The sequence below is a fragment of the Tachyglossus aculeatus genome, chromosome 3, assembly GCF_015852505.1.
Source record: "Tachyglossus aculeatus isolate mTacAcu1 chromosome 3, mTacAcu1.pri, whole genome shotgun sequence".
NCBI classification, from domain to species: domain Eukaryota; kingdom Metazoa; phylum Chordata; class Mammalia; order Monotremata; family Tachyglossidae; genus Tachyglossus; species Tachyglossus aculeatus.
In genome coordinates, this window is record NC_052068.1 from 77,406,192 (window position 1) to 77,421,823 (window position 15,632).

At 46.0% G+C, this 15,632-nt stretch overlaps 1 protein-coding gene across 2 annotated transcripts in view; it reads left to right on the top strand.

Moving 5' to 3' along the window:
• PDZD2 (PDZ domain containing 2) overlaps window positions 1–15,632 on the top strand; it is a 320,362-nt gene that overhangs the window by 279,768 nt on the left and 24,962 nt on the right. For both annotated transcript variants that reach the window (XM_038743608.1, XM_038743609.1), the window contains exons 19-21: window positions 1,410–1,554; window positions 5,647–9,325; window positions 10,514–10,631. In XM_038743608.1, the coding sequence (XP_038599536.1) occupies window positions 1,410–1,554; window positions 5,647–9,325; window positions 10,514–10,631 (3,942 nt within the window). The remainder of the gene's footprint in view (window positions 1–1,409; window positions 1,555–5,646; window positions 9,326–10,513; window positions 10,632–15,632) is intronic.

Consider the following 15,632-nt stretch of genomic DNA (forward strand, 5'->3'; position numbering starts at 1 on the left):
TGAGGCTTTCTGTGGAATTTTCTGTCTTTCTTCACATTCCCCCAAAATATTTATAAATCTCAAAAATAGCTTTTGAAACAGATCAACTCAACATTTGTTTGGACACTCAACTTTCTCCTAGGCCTTCTTAGGGACTTTGGTAGGGGGTGGTTAATAAATGTTATTTAAATCAATTAAATCTGCATTAATGTTTACTCTCCCTTGATAAGTGTTCATTTGCTAGCTTGAGTATAGATATATATATCTTTATATAATGTGTGTGTATATATATATACATGCATGTGAGTTTGAATATAAATATAGTTTGAATTATTGAAAGGTTCTTGTTACTTACGAAGCAAAAGTAATTTAGGTCCATGTCATAAGTTTTGCTTAATTATTCCAGGCAGGGTTGCAATGTAGTATTAATCGAAACACATGGAATCCCATTTGGTTCACCGGATGGTTTATTGTGGTAATTTATACATAGTTGTTTACATAATGACACTGCCCAAAAAGAAGTTTAAGAAAAACTTGAGCAGGCAGTGTATGTTAGAATTAGTGCTTGTCTGGAGCACCAGCAGAGGGATGTGGATAGGGCCCTGTTGATGGGGGAGATGGTCAGGGTATTTTTAATGTAAAAGTATGTTCCTTATATCACTCTCACCCATCACAGACTACTAACTACCACCTCTCTGTCCCTTCCAAGGGGACTTCTAGCAGGCCCCACCTCCAGTGAATGGGACTCTGGTGAGCTGCGACCACGTGAGATTAACAGGGAGAGTTGTAGTTTGTATAGGCTTTAGATGCCGTACTACCGAAGATGATCTGTGCTTGCCACTCTAAAGACAATAGCCTATCTCAAGATAATTCCTCTGGAAAATGGATCACCCAACTGATATATTTTTTTTTAATAATCATGGTGACAGATTCATGAAAAAGAAAATTGCATGGTTTTACTATGAATATGAACCTCTCTGGGAAAGCAGTCTGCCATTTTACCGAAGGATTTCTATACCCTGTAGCAGAGGTGAACTAAGAGTTTCACGAGTACAGTCCCCTTTCCATTTTGCAGGACTGATTATTCATAATAATAATAATTTATAATAATGCTGGTATTTGTCCGTTCCTTTCACTTTCCCCTTTTTCCTCTCCGATTCTGCTCATCTGTTCACCATTCTTCAGAGGAACAGGAAGAGATGAAACTCAAATGAATTGATATTAGCAGCATTTTAAAAGCTCTAATAAAATGCTTTGATGAGGAGTGAGGGATTCAGACTAAAAAGAACCAAAATAATATTCGTGAAAATTAGAAATTTTCATCTATCCTGGCTTTCCATGTTCCTCATTGACAGTGATAAGAACTTTGCTGTTGTGATGCAGAGATTGAGAGCTATTCAGGTGTAAATTTATAACTGTGCTTGTATCAGGAATCTATGGGAAAGTTGACCATTGGCGATGAGATTGTCTCCATCAACGGCATACCAGTTGGTGGCATGTCCTACCAGGAAGTCTGCCTCTTTGTGAAGAACCAGCCCACAGCTTTAACATTGGAGGTGCAGCACCCAGTTTCTGGTAAGATTACAGTTCACGTCATTATTATTATTTGAGATGGGATACTTGGTACTGTTCAACAAGGTATTTTGACCCATAGAAATTTGGGCCCTTGCTTCTGATGTGGAAGGTTGAGCTTACTGACCACTGTGAAATCATGAAGCATCTCAATTCCATTTAATGTGGGTCCATTTTCTAATTAAAGCCTTTACTGTGGCTGCCTGAAATATGAAAATGGCCTCAAAATAGTATATATGATGTCTTCTTTCTGAACCATCTATTTAATCACAAGAAGCATTTTGTTCAGCAATTCATGCTAGAAAAAGTTTTTTTTTACGTCGAAGTTTGTTTTAATCTTGGACCCTGTAATCAGTGATAATGTTTAATAAGTCAATGGTATTTATTGAGCACTTACTATGTGCAAAGCAATGTTCTAAGCACTTGGGAGAATATACTATAACAGAGTTGGTAGACACATTCTCTGCCCACAGGTTCATCCAACAAAATGCCATCTACCAGGCTACCTACTGACACCCCTGAACTTGCAGCAGCTTGGGGGATACTCTGGGACTTGTACAGAGGCTTAGGGTGATGATGGTGGTATTTGTTAAGTGTTTACTATGTGCCAACCATTGTTCTTAGGGTGACCTAGGTGCCTGAGGAGAATATGCTGCAAACCAGAAACCATCTGAGAGGTGGTCCCAGTTTGGAGTCTGAACCTTAAGCAAATGATTAAGAAGTCGGGGGAGGATGGAAGTGGCAGAAGCAGTTATAGGTGGAGAACTGGGAGTGAAGCGTGGGGCTTCCCATTCATTCAGTTGTATTTATTGAGTGCTTGCTGTGTGCAGAGCACTGTACTAAGCACTTGGGAGAGTACAGTATAACAATAAACAGTCTAGAGGTGGGGAGACAGACATCAATACAAATAAGTAAATGAGAGATATGTGTATAAATGCTGTGGGGCTGGGAGACGGGGAAAACAAAGGGAGCAAGTCAGGGAAATGCAGAAGGGAGTGGGAGAAGAGGAACGGGGGTGGGGAGGGCGCTTAGTCTGGGAAGGTTTCTTGGATGAGATGTGCCTTCAATAAGGACCCCCACCCCCCACCCCACCCCCAGCTTCCCTGGTCCTCCCCTATTTCCATCTCTCCTGCCCCTCAGAGCATACCTTCACTTTCCTTCTCTGGGATTGCTTTAAACAATTTGAAACTTGTTGCAGTCTAGTAGCTGTCAGAACTAGCCATTCACTGAGCCTCAAGAGAATTTGTTCCTAGAAGGCCATCAAAACATACTAAAATAGCCCCAGAGGTGCTGGGGAGAGCAGGACAAATTGTTCCTGGTAGGAAACAAAGTTTAGATAAAGGCCAAACTAGGAATGCAATAGGAAGATAAATTTCAAATTAATTGGGGCTGAGGCTAATTTAAATAATCCAATCTAAAACTCAGATGGCCAAACCCCATGTTATATAAATGATCTCAGATGCTGCACTTACCCAATTTTGTTCCCTTGTGCTTTAATTTTCCAAGGATTATTATTCAGTTATCCAATAACTGATCTTTTGGATTTCAGCTGTTCAAATAATTAGCTGCCCAAATAATAATTCTGTATACACTCTTCTCCAGGAAATGGGATTTACTTCGACCCTGGAGTTTTTTCCAGGGAAATTTTTCCAGATTAACCCCTCCCATCATCTAAATCACTGGTGCAGTCCCTAATCTATTACACCCCTTGAACTCATTCTTGAAAGTACTGTGTTTATTTTACATTTTGTGGATTATACGTTTAACTCCTATTAGATTATCAGTTACTTGAGGGTTGGGGACGGAGAGCAGCAGTGGATTAATGCAGAGTCTTTAGGGGTTGCAGACCTGAGCCTGGAGCTAAAGTATGGGGTCAGGGGGCAGCCACCCTGCAAAGCCGTGACAACTCTACCAACGTGGCTACTGTTTCAGACGTTATGAGAAAGGCCTTCCTAAAATGTCTGTCGTTCTTGTGCAGTGTCAAAGGCAAGGCAGCCCTGGTGTCAACCTGTGGGCCCCATCCACTGTCCTTGTCCCCTACCCCCTCTGACGCCTAGCGTGTATGGTGCCCATTTTAATTTCTCCCATCTGTGAAGAAGTGGGGAGTTGATGGAGGAGCCGGGGAGGCCCTTTGGAGCCGTTCTTTAGGAGTTGCCCTAGACTAGCCCCGGCTCTGCCGCCACCACCCCCTAGCTGAGCCAAGCACGCCCCCAGGACGAGGCAGCCAGCATGGGTAGCCCACACTCTGCCCAAGTACCATTGAGGCTTCTGCTTTAAGTGACTCAGCTGTGCTTGGGAGAGGCAGGGGATGACTGGCCTGAAGGAGGAGTCTGACTGACCCGGAGCCATCAGACTGCGTGTGACTGTGGGATCCCCTCTTCCTTCCTACCCACCCTGAGTTGCAGTCAAATCTGCCCTGGATGGGTGGGAACAGTGCAGATGCTACAGCAGTCATGGAGCCCAGGCCTGGGTCTGACTGTGAGTGCTCTGCCCAGCCTGGTGTTAGCTTTCTGGTGCGGCCTTACTGAGCCGGGTTGTGCCACATGGGCTGCTAGACCCATGGGGGCTCAGGCCCAGGAACCATGTGACATGTGACCTGGCCTGGGGACCTGAGTCCCTGAATCCTCGTTGCTGGGCTCGTGGCCCCTCTCCCTCCTCCTCCCCTTCCTCTTCTGCTTCTCCTCCTCTTCCTCCCCCTTCTCCCCCTTTCCTCCCTTAAGTGTAGTATTTGTTAGGCGTTTACTATGTTCCAAGCGCTATACTAAGTACTGAGGAAGATACAAGATCATCAGGTCCCACAAGGAGCTCACATTGTAAGTAGGAGACGGAGCAGGTGTTGAATCCCCTTTTTACAGATTAGGGAACTGAGGCCCGGAGAAGTTAAGTGACTTGTCCAAGGTCAGACAGCAGGCAAGTGGTGGAGCCGGGATTAGAACCCAGGTTCTCTGACTCCCTAACCTTGGCTCTATCCACTAAGCCATGCTGCATCCCTTCCTTCTCCTCTTCCCTCCCCTCCTCCTCCTCCTTCCTTAGCCCAGTTTCTCAGCCTATCTTCAGACTTGACAGTGGAGTTTACTGAGGGCTAATGAGTGTCCACTGCAGAGAAGCAGCATGGCGTAGTGGATAGAGCACAGGCCTGGAAGACAGAAGGTCATGGGTTCTAATCCTGGCTCCGCCACTTGTCTGCTGTGTGACCTTGGGCAAGTCACTTAATGTCCCTGTGCGTTAGGTCCCTCATCTTTAAAATGGGGATTGAGACTGTGAGCCCCACGTGGGACAAGGGACTGTGTCCAACCCAATTTGCTTGTTTCCACTCCAGGGCTTAGGAGAGTGTCTGGCACATAGTAAGCGCTTAACAAATACCATCGTTATTATTATTATTCATGATCATTGCCACCCCCTCCACCTTGGCTTTTACCAAAGCCTGAATTTCGGGAGGTTTGGAAGGCAAAAGGGAAGGGGAATAGAGGGAAAGAGGAGGCCTACAGTGTGGTTCAGCCACAAGCCCCAGTGAGGGTTTGATCCGGGCCTGATGGGGACTGCGACTCTTGTTTAACCTGATCCCCTGTCAGTCAAACAGTGCTACACTCTCTGGGAAGGAAGTGTCAATCCTGCGACACCAGCAGAGGGTTTAATAGCGAATCCAGCAGTGCCTGGAATACCGCAACAAAGTAATACGAAAGATGGGGGAAAACAAAAGATATCAGGGCTGTAATTTTTTTAAAAAAAAGTTGTCCCAAATCCGGTCCGTGCAACAAAAGATGAGCCTCATGCTGGTAGGTAGGTGTCATCTCTGGTGACAGTGTAATACAAGTTCTGTGAGGGCTCAAAAAGTTGTTGTTGTCTAGCTAAAGAAACCCAAGGTAACAGCCTCAGGAAGGAGACAGTATTCAACAGATAAAAAAAAAATTTTTCCTCAGCAGTCTATATTGAAGTGCTTTTTTTGTTTCTGAAAAATAATGCCATTTATTAGTTGTGAAATGGTATACAAAGGAAGATGTGGAAACCCTGTAACTGGAATTGGTACTTTTCCACTTCTTTATTTAATCAATTTTAACGTCTTAATATCTTTCATTTTTTGTGTTGCCTATACAGCCTTTGACCACTCACAGAAACTCATCACGGCCACAGGGAACAATGGGACAGATCATAGTGATGTGAGCAGGACCCTGGCTGCTGAGAGGGAAGTCGACTGCTTAGAGAAATTTGTAGAGCAAGCTTTGGAAAAGGAAAATCGGGATTCTGAAATTGTAGGAATTTTGCGAGATGGTCTTATTCTTCCATCTAGCGGCAAAACCGAGGATGCGCAAGCAGGTAGTGACCCAGATGTCAGCCTTGCTAAAAACTTCCAGGAGACTCCACTGTCCGACATCAACAATTTCTTGGCTTCCTCCCGAGAGAGCGGCTTTCAACCCCTCCAGGAAAGAGCAGAGGATCTTAGTAGGGTGGCGAGTCTTCAGGGACAAACTGAGGGCAGCAGCTCCTGCCATCTCGAGCCAAGCACAGTGAACCGGGAATCTTCCGAAGCCACAGTGAGCTCCGTGGCTTCAGCTCCTCACTCTCAATGGACCTGTAGGTTTTCAGTTCTGGATTCCATTCATCCGGGCAAACACTTTACTGTGAACAAAAACTGTCTGAGCAACTATTCTCGGAACTTTAGTAGCTTGCGGGAAGACAGTTTGCCCCCCAGAAGCCAAGTGCAAGCAGGTGGGACCGAATCTATGTATGGGGCGGCAGAGGATTCTCACTCTGACCCAGAGTCTTTAGCAGAAGCCCCGCCTGGGACCAGTGGCAGTAGGGTATGCAAGCTGCCTCCTCCACCTCCCCTGCCATCACATCCTTCTCAGGAGACTAATCTTGCCGAGTCGGACGAAGAACAGATTGAAATTTGCTGTATGAAAAGTAAACCTGAGCACCTCCTTCAAGTGGAGCAGCAGCAGCAAACCACAACTCCTGGGACTCGGCATTTCCAGGCTCCAACTCAGCCTGCTGTACCTACTGTCGTACAGCCAGATGGAAGAACCATGAGCAGCGCAAAGCAAGTGCCAGGTGGGGAGCCTCTTCGCACACCAGAAAGGCCCCGCAGTTTAATCCCAAACTCTTATCAGCGAATAAATTCAGAAAGTTCAGTCAGTTTAACCTCTCCTCAGCTATCTCCCTTGATCTCTCTCTTGGATATAGGTTCTCGGGAAAGCTTAGTCTATTTGGACTTAAACACGCTTCAAGCTGCAGATGAGCCCGGGTTAGCAAGCTCTGTGGAGTCCTGTAAGCTGTACAGAGTTGGTGAGCCTGTGCTCAAACCCCAGATCTCTGTTGGCACCTCTGAAATGGTCAATGGTTTGGAACACAACCTGCCAAACTCTGAAACCCAGTGTGAAAAGCAAGAGAAAGTTGGCATGGTTGGCAGTGCTAAGCTTGGTCCAACCTCCCTCAGACAGGGTTTACCTAAGAAGGAGGAACCCATTCTGGCCAGTTTGTATATCTCTGAGGGTCAGGATGGGGAGGGCTTGGCCTCGAGACCTGGAAGCAGCCCCAGGAGTCCCCTTCCAATCAGATTTAAAGATCTGAGTAAAACAAACAACCTTCCTCATTTGCAAAGCAAGAACATCAAGGGGCAGCTGGCCTCCACCAGGAATTCTGGACCCAAGGTTCAGGCATCCAACTCAGGTCACTCCAAGGGGAGCACCGAACTGAAACTGAATCCTGAAATGAAGACGCCTCCCCCAAGGAGTTTTATGGAAACACTTTTAAATAGCAATCAGAAATCGAAAACCGGGCCGAAGCTCAAGGGCCTTACTATCAAAAGTAAAAACAAGGCAAGCGTGGAGAGCCCCAGTGCTACAAAAGCAGGTGGGTTGGAACAGAGAAAACCCTTAGTTTCACCACAAGCATCTCCCAAACCTCTTTCTAAGAAAGCTTCAGCTTCTCGCAATGTAGCCACAAGTGTGGAATCTGACAGAAGCTTTACAGTGGCCCCTAAGTCACCTGGGAGTGGGCACGAGGGAAAATCAAACGTTGTCGGTCTCCCCCAGCCTGTATTAGGGGGCGGCACTCCAGAGGCAGGGAAGCAAACTGAAGATAAACCCCTTGGGAGAAATGAATTTGGTAAGTCTAGAGAAACAACCACATGTCGCTACGGATTTGACAGTCAGAAAGAAGCGGTGGCAGGTTGGGCTCAAGCCAGTGCGCTTAATGAAAGAGGAGGCAAGGAAACTTTTGGCGACCCCACTGGAAGATTGAACCATATTAAAATAATTGCCCTCTCATCTGAAAGAGCATCTCATGCTGATGGTACAAGACAACCAGCTGAAAGCAACCATGGGAAAGTGCCCGCAGCCCCCAAGAATGCCCCGGGAGAACGCGAAATGAACTTGGGTCTTCTTAAAGTGGACTTATCCCCAAACAACCCACCTTCACTGGCTTCTGCTGTTCAGGAGGAACCCCAGGAAGGACCAGAAATTCAGCGTACATTCATTGAAGTGAGACTCTCCTCCACTGCCCCCTTCTCCTCTTCTTTCTCCCCGACACATTCTTTGCAGCCTCACCCCACAGAGAAGGTAGATGACCCCCAGAGAAAGACTAGGCAGGCGTGGGACCCCAAAGCAAACCTCCAGAGGGTCATTCAAGTGGACAGCCCTTTGAATAACCCCCCATACTACTCACCAAGGCCAGTGGCCCGGACCTACTCCATGCCAGCCCAACTCTCAAGTCATTTTGGTGGGGAGGGTAACGTGTTCCCGGCCGCAGGGCGCCCTGCCCGGGACAGCCAGAGTGCTGTGGCAGCAGAGATATACCTCCGTAGCGGCCAGTCCGAGACAAGAGCATTTAAAGGGGGTCAGCTTGGGCCAATTGACGGGCAAAGTGGGAAACAGCTGTCCGAGTCTTCCAAGAGTGTTCCAAATGCAAACCGAGGCAGCACCCCTCCGGGCCAGGAAACAAGCCACGTGGCCACAGAGAAGACCAAAACCCACCGAAGGCATCATTATTACTATGAACTGAACTGGCCCCATGAACCTACCTCATCCTTCTCTGTCAAACAGAGAATCAAATCTTTTGAAAACCTAGCCAGTTTCGACAGGCCTGTGGTGAAGCCGATCGACTTCCCGTCCACCTCCATTAGCTCCAAGCCTCCGATCGGGAGGCGATCATCTGGCAGCGTGTCGACAGGAACCGGTAGCGGTCCAGGGGATTTGGGGCGGTCATTGCGCCGGAGCCTGAGTTCATGTAGCGATAACCCAAATGATGTTGCCTTACCAACCCCGCAGCTAAATAAATCACCATCCAGCTCCACTTTGGCTCCCTCCCTGCAGGAGCCAGTGGGGAGCAGTCAAGAGAGCACTGGCTTCGATCAAAAAAAGCTACTTAGTCCTCCGGGAAATCCAGCAGTAACGCCAACATCCCAAATCAGGAAGAACAGGGTGTCCGCAAGCCAAATCAGACCTTCCCCCTTATCCCGTTCCAAGCTGAGAGAACTGAGAGCCCTCAGCATGCCAGACCTAGACAAACTGTGTGACGAGGACTTTGCTCTGGAGCCCAAGGCCGCTCATTTCAAAACCCAGCTGGAAATTACTCCCAGGAGATCTCTCGGCCTCCCCGCCGAAAGCCTTTCGAGCCTTCATGAGTCCACGGCCCTTTCTCATCTGACTAAAGCAGACAAACTGTGGTCAAGAGGAGGCAGTGGTTCTGGGACTCCCGGTTCAGCTTCGGATGAGGACCAGGCCACCCAGGATCATTTGCCTAAGGGAAAACATCCTGGAAAAAGTTGGTCCATCAGGTGAGGCTTTTTTTTTCTCTTTGAATGCAAGATTCAATAAAATGCCCTGGCACCCTGGTGCAAGGAGGAGGAGACAGAAACCTTAAAAATCCTAGAACCATGAGCTGATTAAAGTTATTTATTATTCCTCAGTGCAGTAGAGGAAGAGGAGGCAAATTAGCTATTAAAAGCTTCCATGGCATATAAGTCTGATTTGAATACAGTTAAAAGATGAAGAGTCAGTTGTTTTTTTGTTAATCCAGTTACCCATCCCAAGGAAGGTGCAATCAGATGGGGGAAGCTGCATAGGAGAAGTAATCTAGCTAAAAGGTCCCCTCCCCGCTAAAGTAAATTAACAAAGAGGGTCAATTTTTAATCTGTTGAATCACAGCTATAATTTTTTTAATGTTATGTTAAGTGCTTACTAGGTGTCAATCAATAAATCAGTGGTTTTTATTGATCACTTACCACATGCAAAGCACTGCGTCAAACACTATACTAAACACTGGGGTGGATACAAGTTAATCAGGTCAGACACAGTCCCTGACCCACCTGAGGAGGACTGGTATTGAATCCCCATTATACAGTTTAGGAAATTGAGCCACAGATAAATGAAGTGACTTTCCCAAGGTTACCCAGCAACCAAGTGGCAGAACTGGGATTAAAACCCAGGTCCTCTGACTCGCAGGCCTGTGCTGTTTTCCAGTAGCCCATACCATTTCTCTACACTGTCTTTTTTATAGACAGTGTCTCAGTATAACAGAATTGGTAGACATGCCCACAAGGAGGTTACAATCCCTCCAGACATTTACCTGGGCCTAACATGGCCCAGGCCCGGTGAGCCATGATAAACTGTGTCTCCGTCCTCATCCACATCTTCTCAACCCAACCTGAGGAGGTGGTGAGAATGCCCTGCCTTCCAGAGAAATCCATGTCTTGGATTTAGAGGATCCAGCTCTTGGGAGGCAGGTAATCAGCAGATGTAGGAAAGGAGAAAGGCAACTCACTTACAAGCTCATCCTGTAGGTAAGCAAGTTCAGAGAAAGTAAAACTTGGCTGTTACTTGGTTTGTCCTTGACTCTTCCTGATTTAGACTCAAAAATGGCTCCCCTGAAGGGATGAAAACTTCTATAGTTTCTGAATTTGGGGAGCTATCAACTAGAGTTCGTCTTTTGATGTTGCAAATTTAAATCTATTTTCATTGTTTAGTTTGAACCAACTTTTAGTATCCACCGTGGAGCAACAAAAATTGCAGGCAGTTTTGTCATTGATTGGGTCAAAATCAGATATCCTGACCCTTCTTCAGGAAACCAAAGCACAAACAGAGGTGAGTTCTCATTTTGAATAGCAACTGCCTAGGGTATGAATTTTTCAGATTTAAAAGAATATGTACTTTGGAGGATGATTATTGGATGTTTTTGCTATAATTTGTCTTAAGATCAGATATGAATGTCAAAGTGTTGAGGTTTGTTATAGATGTTTATATTTATAAGTCCATCTGGAAACATCTGTATATTTATTTAGTGACTGTCCTTTTCTGCATATATGTCACACAAATTGCTAAACTAATGCTTGATATTATCATAATCATCAATCAGTCAATGATATTTATTGAGCTCTTACCGAGTGCAGAACACTGTACTAAGCACTTGAGAGAAGACAGTACAATAGAGTTGGTAGTTGTGTTTCCTGCCAGGGAGGCACATCAATCAGTGAGTCGTATTTATTGACTGCCAGTAAGGCACATCATCACTATCAATCAGTGAGTCGTATTTTTTATTGACTGCCAGTGAGGCACATCATCACTATCAATCAGTGAGTTGTATTTATTGAGCACTTACTATGTGCAGAGTGCTAAGCACTAAGGAGAGCATAATGCAACAGAATTAGTAGACATGTTTCCTGCCTATGATGAGCTTAGAGGGGAACGTATAATAATAATAATCGTTGGTATTTGTTAAGCACTTACTATGTGCCAGGCACTGTACTAAGTGTTGGATTGGATATAAGCAAATCAGATTGGACACAATCCGTGTCCCACATGGGGCTCACAGTCTCAATCCCCATTTTACAGATGAGATAACTTAGGCACAGAGAAGTGAAGTGATTTGCCCAAGGTCACACAGCAGACAAATGGCAGAGGCAGGATTAGAACCCCTGACTCCCAGGCTCATGGTATATCCACAACTCCATGTAGGCAGAGAACTATATTGGGAGCCTATTGGGTGAAGCATTGTGCTAGATGCAGAGGAAAAAAAACAGTGGAAGTAAAAGACAAGTTTCTTGTCCTCAAGGGGCTTATAGTTTAATGGGGGAGGCAGGTAGACTATAATTGCAAACATAATAGAAGCAGCAAATGTTGGCCCACATAGCGATATTAAGGCAGCATGGTTGAATTAATGGCATAGGACTTGAGCGTCTTCCAGTTCACAATTTAGCAATATCCAGGTCTGGATGTACGGGTGAGGGCCCTGTATTGGAAGGAAGTAAATGATGGCACACAGACACACACACACACACTCTCTCTCTCTCTCTCTCTCTCTCTCTCTCTCTCTCTCTCTCTCTCTGTGTGTCTCTCATCATGGGTGCTGGGGACTGATGGTAGAATTATAATGGGTTTTGATTTAAGTCCATTTTGGCAGCAAAAATGTTGAGAAACCTGTGACAAAATCATTTAAATTAAAATTTTGGATTTGGAGGAGGGGGTTCCCTCATTCAAATAAAAAAGACTCAGGGGTTGAAATAGAAAAGCAGCTGGGCTAGTGGAAAGAGCATGGCTCTGAGAGTCAGAATTATAATCTGGGCTCCACCATATTTCTGCCATGTGGCCTTGGTCAGTGAGAGGTCAGTGGCAAGATAGATGAGATCAAAGTACATGGAGTAGGTTGGCATCAGAGAAGCGAAGTGTGCGCGCTGGGTTGTAGTAGGAGGCAATGTAAGAGAGGGAAAGGTGATTGAATGCTTTAAACCCAATGGAAAGGAATTTCTACTTGATGTGGTGGTGATGGGCAACCACTGGACATTCTTGAGGAGTGGAAAAACATGGGCTGAGTGTTCTTGTAAAAAAATGATTCAGGCAGCAGAGTGAAGTATGGACTGGAGTAGGGAGAGACAGGAGTCAGGGAGGTCAGCAAGGAAGCTGATAGAGTAATCAAGGTGGGAGAGGATAGTGCTTGGATTAACATGATAGCAGTTTGGATGGAAAGGAAAGAGCAGATTTTAGCGATGTTGTGAATTTTGAACTGACAGGATTTAGTAACACTGAATACGTGGCTTGAATGAGAGAGATGAGTCAAGGCTTATAAGACAAGAAGGATGGTGGTGTTATAATAATAATGATGGCATTTGTTAAGCACTTACTATGTGCAAAGCACTGTTCTAAGCGCTGGGGGATACAAGGTGATCAGGTTGTCCCATGTGGGGCTCACAGTCTTAATCCCCATTTTACAGATGAGAGAACTGAGGCACAGAGAAGTTAAGTGACTTGCCCAAAGTCACACAGCTGACAATTGGCGGAGCCGGGATTTGAACCTATGACCTCTAACTCCAAAGCCTGTGCTCTTGCCAATGAGCCACGTTGCTTCTCTCCAATCTACAGAGATTGGAAAATCAGGGGGAGGCTAGGGTTTGGGAAGGATGATTAAGAGTTCTGTTTTGGACTTGTTAAATTTGAGGTGTCATCAGAACATTCAAGTAGAGATGACCTGAAGGCAGAAGGAAATGTGAGACTGCAGAGAAGGAGAGTGATCAGGGCTGGGCATGTAGATCCACATAGAGATGGTAGTTGAAGCCATTGGAGTGTATGAGTTCTCCAAGGGAGTGGGTGTCGATGGAGAATAGAAGAAGACCCAGAACTGAGCCTCGAGGGACTTCCACCATTAGGAAGTGGGAGGCACTTCCCACAAAAGTAGACTGAGAATGAGTGGCCAGAGAAGTGAGAAGAACCAGGAGCGAACAATGTCAGTGACAATGGTCAACAGTGTCAAAGACATCTGAGAAGTCGAGGAGGTTTACGATAAAGTAGATGCCATTGGATTCGGCAGGATTATTTGTGACCTTTGAAAGGGTGGTTTCTGTGGAGTGAAATGGACAGAAGCCAGATTGGAGGGGGTCAAGAAGAGAATTGGTGTAGACAATTCGCTCATGGAGTTTAGAAAGGAATGGCAGGAGGGAGGTGGGGTGATAACTGAAGGAAGTCATAGGGGTCAAGAGAGGGGTTTCGTTTGTTTTAGGATAGGGGAGACATGAGCATATTTGAAAGCCATATGAAAAGAGCCATTAGAGAGTGAACAATTTAAGATGGTGGTCAGGGAGGGAAGAAAGCTGAGGGCAAGTGCTCTGATAAGATGTGAAGGGATGGCGTTGGATGTGCAAGTGGAGAGGGTGGATTTTTCGAGAAGGCAGGCAATCTCTTCCTGAGATCCTGCTGGAAAAGATGAGGGAGTTGAAGAAGAGACAAGAGGAGGGAGGGACTGGAAAGGAGCTGGAAAGATTTTAGAGAGCTCATGCCTGATGGTTTCAATTTTCTAATTAAAGTATGTGACCAGGTCCTTAGGAACGAAAGGTGGGGGAGGACGGGGGGTTTGAGGAGGAAATTAACCATCTGGAACAACTGACAAGGGCCATGAGCTTTCAAGTCAACAAGGATGGAGAAATAATTTTGCCAGGCAGAGTTAAAACACAAGGATGAACTTGGCCTGATAATTAGATTTGTCAGCAGCACTCTGCAGCATAGGAGCAAAGGATGTGGACTGTAGCGGTGATCCAGAGCTAAGGGTTAGTGGCTGTGGCTAGATTGACACAGGGATAGGGATGCTGTTGAGTTAAGTTCAGTAGGGAGTGTGGTGTTGAGGGTCTCAATTTGGAATGATGACTTGGGAAAATTGGATAGGGTTAAAAGATCAGAGGTCTCTCTGGGGGAGGAGGTTTGTGGGAGAGAGGATAGGTCAGGAGGTTGTGGTCAGAGCGAGGGATTTCAGAGTTGGTGAGGGCAAAAATAGTATTCATTCATTCATTCATTCAATCGTATTTATTGAGTGCTTACTGTGTGCAGAGCACTGTACTAAGCACTTGGGAAGTACAAGTTGGCAACACATAGAGACAGTCCCTACCCAACAGTGGGCTCACAGTCTAGAAGGGGGAGACAGAGAACAAAACAAAACATATTAACAAAATAAAATAAATAGAATATGTACAAGTAAAATAGAGTAATAAATACATGCAAACATATATACATATATACAGGTGCTGTGGGGAAGGGAAGGAGGTAAGGCGGGAGGGATGGAGAGGGGGAGAGGGGGAGAGGAAGGAGGGGGCTCAGTCTGGGAAGGCCTCCTGGAGGAGGTGAGCTCTCAGCAGGACTTTGAAGGGAGGAACAGAGCTAGCTTGACTAGAGGTGATGATGAGATTGAGTGTGTGTAAATTGGTGAGTGGGTGAAGTGGGGTGGAGCTGGAGGTCAGTGGAGTTGAGTGATAGAGATCTGGCAGTGGAAGGTCAGTCAGTCATTTATTGAGAGCTTACTGTGTGCAGAGTACTGTACTAAGTGCTTGGGAGTACAATATAACAATAATCAGACATATTCCTTACCCACAATTAGCTTACATTCTAGAGGAGATAGATATTAATATAAATAAGTTAAAGATACATACATAAGTACTGTGGAACTAGGAGGGCAGATGAAGCAAGTCAGGGTAATGCAGAAGGGAATGGGAGAAGAGGAAAGAAGGCCTTAGTCAGGGAAGGCCTCTTGGAGGAGATGTGCCTTCAGTAAGGCCTTGAAATGGGGAGAGCAGTTGTCTGTTGGATATGAGGAGGAAGAGCATTCCAGGCCAGAGGCAGGATATGGCCAAGAGGTCAGTGGCTAGACAGTGGCTAGAGATCAAAGGGCCATCAGGAACATCTGTGTGGATATAGAAGTCACCAGGGAACAATGTAGGGGATGGAGAAAGAGAAAAGGAATGTGAGAAAGGGATCAGAGTGGTTCAAAAAGTTGGAGGTGGGGCATGGGGGCCATCGATGAGCGGGACTAGTATCTGGAATGAATGCTAGAGAGTGATGCTGTGGGTTTTGAAGGAAGGGAAAGAAATGGATGGCAAGGAGGAGCAATGATTGGATCAAGAACTGGTCAAGAATAAAGAGAAGCTTTCCCATGATGGAGCAGGAGTTCCACAGGCCTCACTTGACTGAGACTGAAGGGAGTGGGTGGGGGAAACAGCACGAGGGGTGGGGAAGGGTCGGATGGGTGTGAGCAGGAGGTTGGGAGGGGGTAGTGATGAGGAGTGGATCTGGGACTGGGTAAGAGGGCTGGGGTGGGCCTAGGCGTGGCGA